The sequence below is a fragment of the Cervus canadensis genome, chromosome 10 (assembly GCF_019320065.1).
Source record: "Cervus canadensis isolate Bull #8, Minnesota chromosome 10, ASM1932006v1, whole genome shotgun sequence".
NCBI lineage: Eukaryota > Metazoa > Chordata > Mammalia > Artiodactyla > Cervidae > Cervus > Cervus canadensis.
This window is the reverse complement of record NC_057395.1, coordinates 49037411-49048421: the sequence shown is the minus strand read 5'-3', so window position 1 is coordinate 49048421 and position 11011 is coordinate 49037411. Positions and strand designations below refer to the sequence as shown.

At 41.9% G+C, this 11011-nt stretch overlaps 1 protein-coding gene across 2 annotated transcripts in view; it reads right to left on the bottom strand.

The window, feature by feature from the left end:
* Positions 1–2198: 2198 nt before the first annotated feature.
* The window catches only part of CDS2 (CDP-diacylglycerol synthase 2), a 60078-nt gene continuing 51265 nt past the window's right edge, over positions 2199–11011 (bottom strand). For both annotated transcript variants that reach the window (XM_043480459.1, XM_043480460.1), the window contains 6 exons: positions 8747–8834; positions 8182–8250; positions 7140–7292; positions 5517–5636; positions 4980–5083; positions 2199–4738 (listed from right to left, as the gene is read on the bottom strand). In XM_043480459.1, coding sequence (XP_043336394.1) covers positions 4606–4738; positions 4980–5083; positions 5517–5636; positions 7140–7292; positions 8182–8250; positions 8747–8834 — 667 coding nt within the window. In that variant the 3' untranslated portion in view covers positions 2199–4605. The remainder of the gene's footprint in view (positions 4739–4979; positions 5084–5516; positions 5637–7139; positions 7293–8181; positions 8251–8746; positions 8835–11011) is intronic.

The following is an 11011-nucleotide window of genomic DNA, read 5'->3' as shown; positions in this document are numbered from 1 at the left end:
GACTGTTTCTCTCTGAAGGAGAATGTGATCACTGTCTAGACTTTGAACACTCAGGCTGTGTACAGGGTAGGGGCAGTGTAGTGCCTGAGAACCAGTCTCCAGAATTACACAATTCTGGGTTCAAGTTACCAGCAGGATTCAATAAAAACTATGTGCCAGGCACTGTGCTAAATGCTTACATGCATTATCTCAAAATCCTCACAACAATCCAGAAAGGGAGGTGCTATGATCAGAGCCAAGTGAGCTGGAATTGTACCTAGTAACCTGCCCAAACCCAGGGCTATTTGAGCCCAAAGTCTATCTTCATAACCACTGCACTTAGCCTGTCATGATGCCTCATTTTCCTCGTGTATAAAATGGAGATAATACCCGATCAAAGGTGTTTTCTGGATTAAAAGAGATAATGTATCGTTAGCACTGTGCCTCGCACTTTTAAGCACTATTATTGCAATTATTAATAAACACACTGCCAGTAACTTAATGACTCAAGTGAAAAGGAGCCTCAACAGATAGGCATTTGGTAAGAGGGGAAGCAGAGGCTTCTTTTCAAGAGCCAATGGATGTGAAAGCCACTGGCCATGAAATTCACTTCACCTATTCTGGCATTCTATTCTCATAAATTATCTACATGTCCTAAAACACCAACACTTCAGCACCCAAAGTATACCTCCCAAGCCACCCTCACAGCTGAAATCTCTTTGCCTTTGAAAACATGGTGACACATGTGGACAGGTGAAAGCCTTACTCTGTCAAGAGGCAGTCACAGGTAAGAAGAGCAGCCTCTAGCCCACCTGAGAATGCAGGTGAATAAGGTCATTGCTGGTCAACCTGAAAGGGTTAAGGGATAATGCTGGGAGGAACAGAAAGATGGAACCACCTTCAAATAGAAATAGGCCATCAGCAGCTGGGACTACACTCCTTGCTGAGAATGGGCCCATCTTCTGCAGGGAATACGGGTAAGCAGGGTCCAGGACCAAGAGGAGGCAGGCCTGGATGAGCCCTTAAATTAGGCTCATTATCCCCACTTGGTCCAAGTCCAGCACCCTGTGTAGGTTGTGCCACAAGGCCCCCATCCAACAAGGGGAAACAAGCCAGGAGGTGGGAGTGGGTAATCTCTTTCATAAGCAAAAGCTGGGTAACTGCATGGAGAGTGATCAAGGGAAAAGGAAGTTTGTTTTGACCAAGACAAGGGCAGAATAGTGCCCAAGAGTCAGACTCTCTCTTCAGAGCTGATGGTTTTTTCCAGACACTCTTTCAGAGCCTCTGCTACAGAGAAGCACAGTAGGTTGGCCCATGGTTTGCTGTCTTGTTATGTGTATACACGTCACCTAGACATCCTCCTCGTAGCCTTTTCTTCCTACCTTGACTGTGGAAGAATAGGAACCCTAGGCCTAAGGGAAACTATCCCCTCCACACTCCCCCCTTTCCTCAGCACATAATCACAATGCACAAGAAAGGTAGGCACAACTTGAGTAACTCCCAAAACAAAAGGCAATGGTGCCTAAGATATCAGTGACCCAAGAAGAAGTTTCAGGTGTGCCACATCTATTAGAATAATGCAAATCTACTTCCTTGGAAACCAACCTTGGGCAGGTTTCTTATGGAGCAAAGCCACTGCTTTCCAGTTTTCTAAGCAATGACGCTCTTTGCCCTGAGTCAGTCACACACCCTGACCCCCGGCAATGTCAGGGATGCTCCTGAGCCTGGTAGGGTCTCGCTGACAGTCTGAGGATCTGAACTTATGGATCCAGTCTCCAGCTAACTCAGTAACTAGTTCACTCAAATCAAAGGGTCTGTTTAGTCTCTATTCAAATATATTTTTGGAATCTCCTTATACAATATAAGTTACAGGATAAAAAGCCCAGTGGGGAAAAAATAAAATACTATAAATTGTTTCAAAGTCTACCTGTATACGGTTAAAAATTACATTTTGCCCCATCTGAAAGAGACATTAGATTTCAAACCTACTAATTTCAAGCTCCCCCCAATTTCAAATTCCCCCCAAGCCTTCAGCTTCCTCATCAGCAAAGTGCTCATGCCTTTCACCTGAGATAACTCAGAAGGCTATTGTGAGAATGCATTGAATTCAAACTGGAAAACAAAACAAAACAAAAATCTCTAAATAAGGGCTGCACAAAATCAAGTGGGAAACATAAAACCATACCGGGAAGAAACTGAATTCATGACAAGAGAGGGCATACAATTTGTCACTTTTATTTCTCACACACACACAAAAATGGATCTAGAGCAAGTTATGCCACTCATTAAGATGTGCACAGCTGTGTGTTACAACAGTCTCTGGAAATTTGTCTGTTTGGTGAAAGATTTTCAATAAATGGGAGAAAGAAAACCAATGTGCTATAAAGACACAAGGTGGTGTCTGTCTCCTGGCTACTTCCCACGAAATTCCCCTATTTCACCAGAAAGCATGTGGGAAATCAGAAGAAAACAAAATCCTAGCTGACCCTTGGGCTCTCTGGATGGCAGCTCTGTTGAGCTTCCAGCTGCCATTTCCTGGGACCCTCATCAGCAGCCATGTCCACAGGTACGTGCCAGGCTCCCTGATCCCCAAGGTGGCCCTATTCAAAGGTGGCTCTCTGCTGCTAGGTCCCAGCTGAGATTTCCTGTCCCTAAGGACCCACCTATCTGCCCACAGTGGGGCACTATGAGACAAATGAAGTGCTATTCTATCTTTGGTTTGGGGAACCAAGTTCATTCTTCATTCAGAAAACTAGATTCATTACTGTACTCCACTCTAAGATTTACTGCTGAGGACAAGCATTTTAAGGAAAAGTATTTAGAAAAGGCCTGTAAGCACTTAATTTTTGCATGCCCAGGACATGACTCAATACCTGTAAGCAGCCTCTGATACGTATACTTGCTCAGCCAGAATCATGAAATATGGGAATTAGAAGACAGCTCAGAAAATGAGAACCCACAGAATGGTGTATTCTGCCCAGTGTCACATGGCCAGCACTGAAAACACATTCTGTTTTTAAGGGGGCCTTAGACTTAAAAAAGAAAAGCCATTTACTGAAATGGAAATAAAAGTTCAGAAGAAAGAAGCTGCTATATGTAGAAGGTCACACAGTGATTGTGAACAGAGACATCAAGAGGGGTCTGGCCTGTGCTGGACACTTCAGTGATTTGGGCTGGGCTGCGAGCGTCCACAGATACAGTGAGGTTGAGATAAACACAAACAAAGAAAAGCAGCTCCAGCCCAAGGTGCTGAAACAAGCTGTTACACCCCCGTTTGGCAATGAGAACCACCATGGCACAGAATAATGACACACATTCGGGCACCAAGCTGTCTCTCCTCTACCCCCTTGCTTATTATCCTGACAAAGAATGTATATTCCAAAAGTCAACCTCACTCTTCTAATTAAAAGGAAAAAATAAATAAATCACAATTTAAAAAGAAAAAGGTCCCCCTGTAAAATACAAACTACATTTAAACTGGTCACATTATACAAGTGCGCATTTAACCTTCAGAAGCTTCAAACCTCTGGATTGGGTTATGCAGAGTTGTAAGCAGGACTTTGTGGTTTCAGTGAAGAAGTCATGGTACAATTGAAATCACTGTAAGAAATAAGTGATTTTTAAAGCACACACACAGATATACACTTGCCATAAGAGTTATATATATATATATATATATATATATTAATATATACAACACAGCAGCTACATGGGTGGTCAGCCAGGTCAAGGGCATGGGTGTGTGAACGAGAAGCCCTCTGCTCCCTGCCTCATGAGGAAGCCCCCAGAAAGGATTCAGCAGCAACAAGTCTATAGCACAAATGTGAACAGCATCATCCCTGAAAAGACCCAGTTAGCCGACTGCCCTGTAGGAGCCACTTGAGCCTAAACCCTGTGGGAAAAGACCTAGTTACAGTACATCCTACTGCATACACTTGAAATAGAACAGTGTGGCTTTTTTCCAGACTATTATAATTTTTCATGCTTTTTGAAAAAAATTAAAACTGAAAACTGCTTCAGTCTGTGATGAAGTGAGGTGAATCCATATCAAAAAGCAGAGCTCATAGTCCACAGGATTTCGTGAACAGAATGCTTATCTGATTAATAAGCCTTCATCCTTCTTCCCTCAGAAGGCAACCCTCCTGTAGCTCCAAGGCAGGGATCATTGAGAAGTCCAGGAAAAGCACTCCAGTAGTAAAGACATCCAAGCTGTGCACCTCTTCCCTGCTGGGGGTCAGCTACGAAGACAGTTGGTGGTGGGGGGCCTAAACTAGACAAACACAGATGAGTGTCCGCTCTGATCAGGCCCAGAAATGGAAGCTCCAGCTTAGGAGCTAGAAGCCCCAAGCAGGCACTCCAGAGCTGGGCAACACTGTCTTCCAGGATGTTAAAAGCTTTGGTTTTAAAAACAGAAATTGACTTCTTTCCAACTCAAGGCTATAGGTTACTCACAACCCGGATCATAAGCATATGGACTGTATACACAGATTTTTTTTTTTAATCCACAAATAGAAATACTGGTTAAAAAAAAAAGTGAGCTGAAGCTTGTCTTTGTCCAGCTAGGCTTGCCTGGGAGCCCTGCCCCTCACTCAGCCCTGTTTCTGCTCTCCTGGCCCTGCGTGGCCCCTACTTGTCCTCCGTGGCAGCCGTCAGCATCCCCTTGTCGGTCAGGTGAGACTTGAGCGTGTTGAAGATGTGGAGCTGCTGATCTGGCCTCAAGGTCAGGAACTGCTGAACCAGCTTACTTGGGTTTGGGCCCCTGCAAGAGGATGAAGAAACAACAGTGAGCAAAGCAGGGGGCAAGCAACTTCAAGGGCCTGATTATTTTAGTGGTTGTTCCCTTCCTGGATTCTCTACTAATGGAGGGTAGGGGACCTCAGAGAATCCGTAACTAATAGCAACTGAAAACTGCATTCATATTTGGGATTTTTTTCACTCAAACTGAGAAGTAGATGAACTTCTAAAATCCCCCAACTTGGTTCAGAGGAAAGGTACTATACCTGATAAAACTAGCAATATACACATTGACAAAGGTGGCCATCAGATACTGGCAGTCAAAGCGATCCATGATGCCTCCATGGCCAGGAATGGTATTGGCAAAGTCCTGTTAGAGGAAGGAAAGGATTGGTAAGCCTGGCTTCATCCAAGTCAAAGCCTTGTCTATGGTCACACCTCGGTGTCCACCTACTGTACTCAATGGCTGAGGGCAACAGAAAGTGAAAAGTATTGATTCAGGTGCTGAAGCTATAGTATACAATCTTATTAAATTATAAATATCTCTTTTGAAGAAAGATTAACATAAAAGATTATCATAAAACTGAAACCCAACCACGGAATTTTCTTAGAAACAATGTATCTTCCTTTATCCTACTTAAATTCCATGCATGGGTGAAGAGCACACATTAACAGTCAGGGTTCACAGCCTGGTATTTTGAAGGGGGTGGTAGTTGATGAGGTGAGACAGGAGGAGGAAGGCAGAAGATGGTGAGAAGGGGCCTGGCTGGGAGACAACGAGAGAACAAAAAGCGTTTTCCTACTTTGATTTTAAAGGCTCGTTTGAATCCACTAGCGAAGAACCCTCCGAAGGGGCCGATGAGCGAGGCAAAAGTAGAGAGGGCAATGCTGTGAATCTGGAAGGGGTACATCCGGACTGTTTTCTAAAAAGAATAAATGAAATCAGTTCAGACGTCTGCAAGCCCAGGCTTATTACTTGTTACCATTAAAAAAAAAAAAAAAAGACAAAAAACCACCTCTTTATGAATTATATCTCCCCCCCAAAATTAGAAAAAAGACTGATTTAGGAGTTCTGTTTCTGCTAAATCTCTAATACACTGCTTAACAGAGAACATTAATATATTATGCATTCAGACTATAGCAATATGTTTTGTTTGAAGTATATGAAGAAAATCCAGTCCTATAAGGATACATCGTTGAAAAAAGGAAGATTATTTTAGCAGTCTTTTCAGATAATTACAGGGATTCTTTTCTGATACTACACCTAAACTTGACAAGTGATAGGTTTCTAAAAAATTGGTGCAATGTGAAATCTGAAATCCTATCAATAATTTTTTTGTACTCTCACATTAAAATCCATTGGTCTATATCGCACTTTGAATAGATCATTTTATCCATGTATGACTGTGTAACACCATGCATTGGCCATTTCAAAAATACTGGCTCAATGAGTTACATAAATCTGCCATATGTAGACACATTTTGCCATACAATGTCAAAATGTCATATGTTAAAATCACCACAGATCCCATGAGAAAAGCCTTCAAGTATTACAAAGTTATCAAACTTACGTGGCAGGTATATACTTTCCAAAATTCTAATTTTTACTTGAAAACCAAATTTTATCATTGGTAACAATTACTGTCAGTTGTTTTCTGGAAGTGACAAATCTCACTTCATTTCTTTTTAAGAAAAATGTCTGCCAAAAACCCATATATGAAAAACTATAGTTTCTCAGTTCTTTTCAATTAAAATTTATGTCCCCATAAAAAAGCCACCAGTACAGCTCAGAACTCAAACAGGCGCACACAAACTCTTCCTTTAGGTAAGCACTGTCCTGCAGCATCCAGCAGAAGTATTTCATGTATACTTTCCATTTTGGCACCAGAGTATTAGGAGATGTATAGTCAAGGGTCAAGATTTAATAAAATTAATAATTTTACTATTTCATCAAAGACACTGTTAAGATAAGCTGGGCAGGTCTTCTTGTGAGTGTGCGGCATAATGAATCCAATGAGAGTCCAGTTTGGTGCCACTGCCTTCACTCATGCTAAGGTGTCAGCAGGCTTGCCCACCACTGCTTTTGCACCACCATGGCAAATGATGACAAAATGAAAAAGCAAATGATTTCATTATGTTATGAAGAAAACAACTGTGATCTCACAGATACCCTCAAAGCATCTCAGGGTGCCCCAGGAACCAAAAGCACATTATCAGAACTCTGGTCTTAATAATTTGAGGTAGGAGGAAACATCTCCTCCTGTCCTCACCCTGAACTCACTTAAGCAATTCTCTTCCATCCTGGGGTTTACAGCTTTGGGGAGGGAAGAAGCTAGGTTTTGGGGGGAAGGCAGTGGTAGAGAGGGGGCTCTCTTTGTAGTCACTAACCAACCGAGGGTCATTCGCCCCATGTGAGCGGCACATACCCATCCAATGATCGATTGGATCACCCCAGGAATGTTGTACTCCTGCAGCCGAAACAGGCCCGAGGGCTCACAGTCCACAGTGAAGCTGTTGGTATCATTGTTGTACTCCACAGGGCAGACGAAACATCTGTACCCGGACATCACATAGGACAGCTGAGGATGAGAACAGACAGACAAAGGAGACAAGTTCCAGCCATCTTGCCTGGGCAGTAGGCACCTGGTTAGGCCATGCTCCTCATAGTACCTAGCACCCTAACTGCAAAATATGCAATAAATCAGAGGTTCATGTGTCACCATATGTGTTATTTTACCTGAATTCTGGAAAAAAATGAAAAAGAGACTTATGGTCTACTGAGGCCTCACATGTACTTGCTCCAACATCCAGGTCCTGAATAAATCCAGGAAAGACCTAGAGGTATCTGGGCAAGAACTATAAGAAGTTTTGTCCTATTTGGAGGACCTATGGTTCATTTTTCTCAGGATCTCTTAATTCGAAATGACAAGTAGTGAGGGGAGCGGTATAGTGAGAGGGCGACAACCAGGAGGAAAGAAGCAGAAGACCACTAAAGAGGGGAGTGAGTCTTAAAGGATAGCCAGACAGCTCTGAAAAGGGGAGAGACTGGCTTGAAGGTCAGAGGCAGGGAATGGTGCTCTAGAAAGGGGTGGTAAGTCACTCCCCTCCAGGCAAGGCACACGCAGGAGAAAATCTGGGTTAGGATGGCATGTCCCACCTCACCCCTTAATCTCAGGCCAAGTAACAAAAGCCTGGACACGAACGCCATCTCCTGAGTGTCACCAGACCTCAGCATGAGAGGAGTGCAAGTTGTACATGGCCTCTGCTCCTCTACCGCCAAGACCCTGCTTGAAGACCGGCAGATAGAGGACAGCTGATGCTGCCCATGCCATGTTCACACCCTGCTACAGGGCAAGGTTACCATTCAGCAGAACGGAGTCCTTGGCCTTGGGAGACAAGCTCATTAACCCGGGATGGGCTCTGAAGGTGGGTGGGAGGCCTCTACCCAACCCTCACCCAGCTACCTACCAGAAGGCCAAAGACCACAGTAGCAAAGAAGCCTCCAATGAAGCCTTCCCAAGTCTTCTTCGGGGACAGCTGTGGACAGAGAGCAAGTTCTTAACAAAATGCATTTTGATAACTCTGGCTTTGGGAATAATGATTATTTAAAGTCTTTCTACTATTAAAAAAATCTCATTCAATTAACCACTTCACTTTCTAAAATACCCCATTCTTGGTTTCCTTGTATAGCCTGACAGCCCTCAGTTTCCTTTCTATTTCAATTGGTCAAATAATTTAATTATAAAACAGTAAACTAATTAAATGACAACATTCAAATTCAGATCAAGGCTCTAAAAGTGTACCTACACGGTCTATAAAATATTTTCTCTATCAGCTCTTTATTTTTTAACACATGAGTAACTGTTCAGTCTTCCTTTGGCTTTTCTCTTGAATCTAATTTATTACTAGCCTTTCTCCAGGACGACATGAAGATGTACACACCATGCAGATCTCTTCTGTCTCCCAAGCTGATCTACTTGAAAGCACTACCCCGGCCTCACGGTAATGGTCCATGTTAGGGTGACCCTTTTACCTTGATGAGTGGGGTCCGACCAAAGAAGAAGCCAAACATATAGGCCATGATGTCATTACAGATCACACAAGAAATGGGGACAATGAACCTAGGAAATTAAACCAAAGTAAGAATCAACTCTACCAAGATGATACCTCCAAAGTCCACAAAACAATGCTATTCATAAATTTCCGTACCAAAATAACCAAACAGTACTTATTACCCATTAAGGAATAAGTTTAAAAGAACAAAAATGCTACCGAGTACCTGGCAGCAGACTGAGCGACTTCACTTCACTTTCACCTTGCACACAGCAGCATGCGAATGTTTACTGAATGACTACTGAATAAATGGAGGTGGTATTCTATATAAAATGCCATGTTCTTTTTCACTACAAAGTAATATAAAATTTTTAAGTATACAGAAAAGAAAAAATTAAAAATTGTCCTTGTTTCCCCTATTCCTATCTCCATTCTCCAAAATAACTACTTTTAATCATTTCTGACTCTTCTTCTTCTAGTAGTTACCTCCATTATTCTGTTACATTTATTATCTATTTCATAATTGATTTGTTTTTTTTTTTTTTTTACTGTTTATTACTAGCTCTAATGAGCCCAATTTTCCCCCAGGACTACACAGACAGCAAGACCAAGATTTGATACATAAGTGCATATAGCCAGATTTCTCCTCTGCCTCCTTCTGCTAGTGGTCTGACCATCTCTACCACAAAAAAAGAGGGGGGACAATTTCCACACTTGTACCATCTCTCTCTTCTCCTCACTCTCTATTCTCTGACAGTCACTTCTTAAAATTTTTAAAATTTCCTCTATAGTTGAACATAATATACATAAATCCTAGCCCCTCAACTACAGGCTTTATTTTTCTGACTCCCTGTTTGTTAAGGGAGAGATTTAAAGCACCTGTATCCACCCAATCACCCATATTATTTACTTTGTTGAGGCTTCCACATATTCTCTGCTCTACAACTGTAATCAAGTCTTGAAGGTTCCATCTAAAAACCAATAATTAAGAGATTTTAATATGATTCACTCTAGAACAAAATCTATGTCTAGCCCTAAAGATAAGAACTTAGCATGAGCCTCTCTTTGGAATTATTTAACAAACACTCTGAAAGAGAGGAAGAATATGCCTTCCCACTGTTTTAAACATAATAATGCCCTCACAGTATGCCATTATCATTGTTTTAAACATGATAATGCCCTAAGGCTCTAAAGAACCTCTTGATGAGGGTGAAGGAGGAGAGTGAAAAAACCGGCTTAAAACTCAATATTAACATTTAGATGAGCTAGTCTTTACATATTCTAAGCTCTTTATATATTTTCACTAATTTATTCCTCAGGCAGTAGGTATGACAGCATCTTCATTAGGAAACAAAGGCATGGTCCAGGATCTTAATCACAGTACTTTAGTATCTCTGTTGTTGTTGTTCAGTGGCTAAGTCATGACCAACTCTTTGCGACTGCAACATGCTAGGCTTCCCTGTTCTTCACTATCTCCTGGAGTTTGCTCAAACTCCTGTCCATTGAGTCGGTGATGCCATCCAACCATTTCATTCTCTGTCACCTTCTTCTCCTCCTGTTCTCAATCTTTCCCAGACTCAGGGTCTTTTTTAAGGAGTTGGCTCTTCGCATCAAGTAGCTTCAGCATCAAGCTTCAGCTTCAGCATCATCCTTCCAATGAATACTCAGAGTTAATTTCCTTTAGAAAATCTGGTTTGATCTCTTTGCTGTCCAAGGGACTCTCAAAAGAGTCTTCTCCAGCACCACAGTTCAAAAGTTATCAATTCTTCAGTGCTCAGCCTTTATGGTCCAACTCTCACATCCATACATGACTACTGGAAAAACTATAGCTTTGATCAGACAGACCTTTGTTGGCAAAGTGATGTCTCTGCTTTTTAATATGCTGTCTAGGTTTGTCATAGCTTTTCTTCCAAGAAATAAGTGTCTTTTAATTTCATGGCTGCAGTCACGGTCTGCAGTGATTTTGGAGCCCAAAAAACTAAAGTCTGTCATTGTTCCCATTTTTTCTCCATCTATTTGCCATGAAATGATGAGACCGGATGCCATGATCTTAGTTTTTTGAATACTGAGTTTTAAGCCCGCTTTTTCACCCTCCTCATTCACCCTCATCAAGAAGCTCTACACACTACAATATGTCTTCACATTTTCATTAAAAGCATAGCTTCTTCAGTCAACCTACTGATTTCTATCAATGGTGATAGATTTCTTGCTGAAATCATTGCATTTGTGGAATAAAATCTACTAA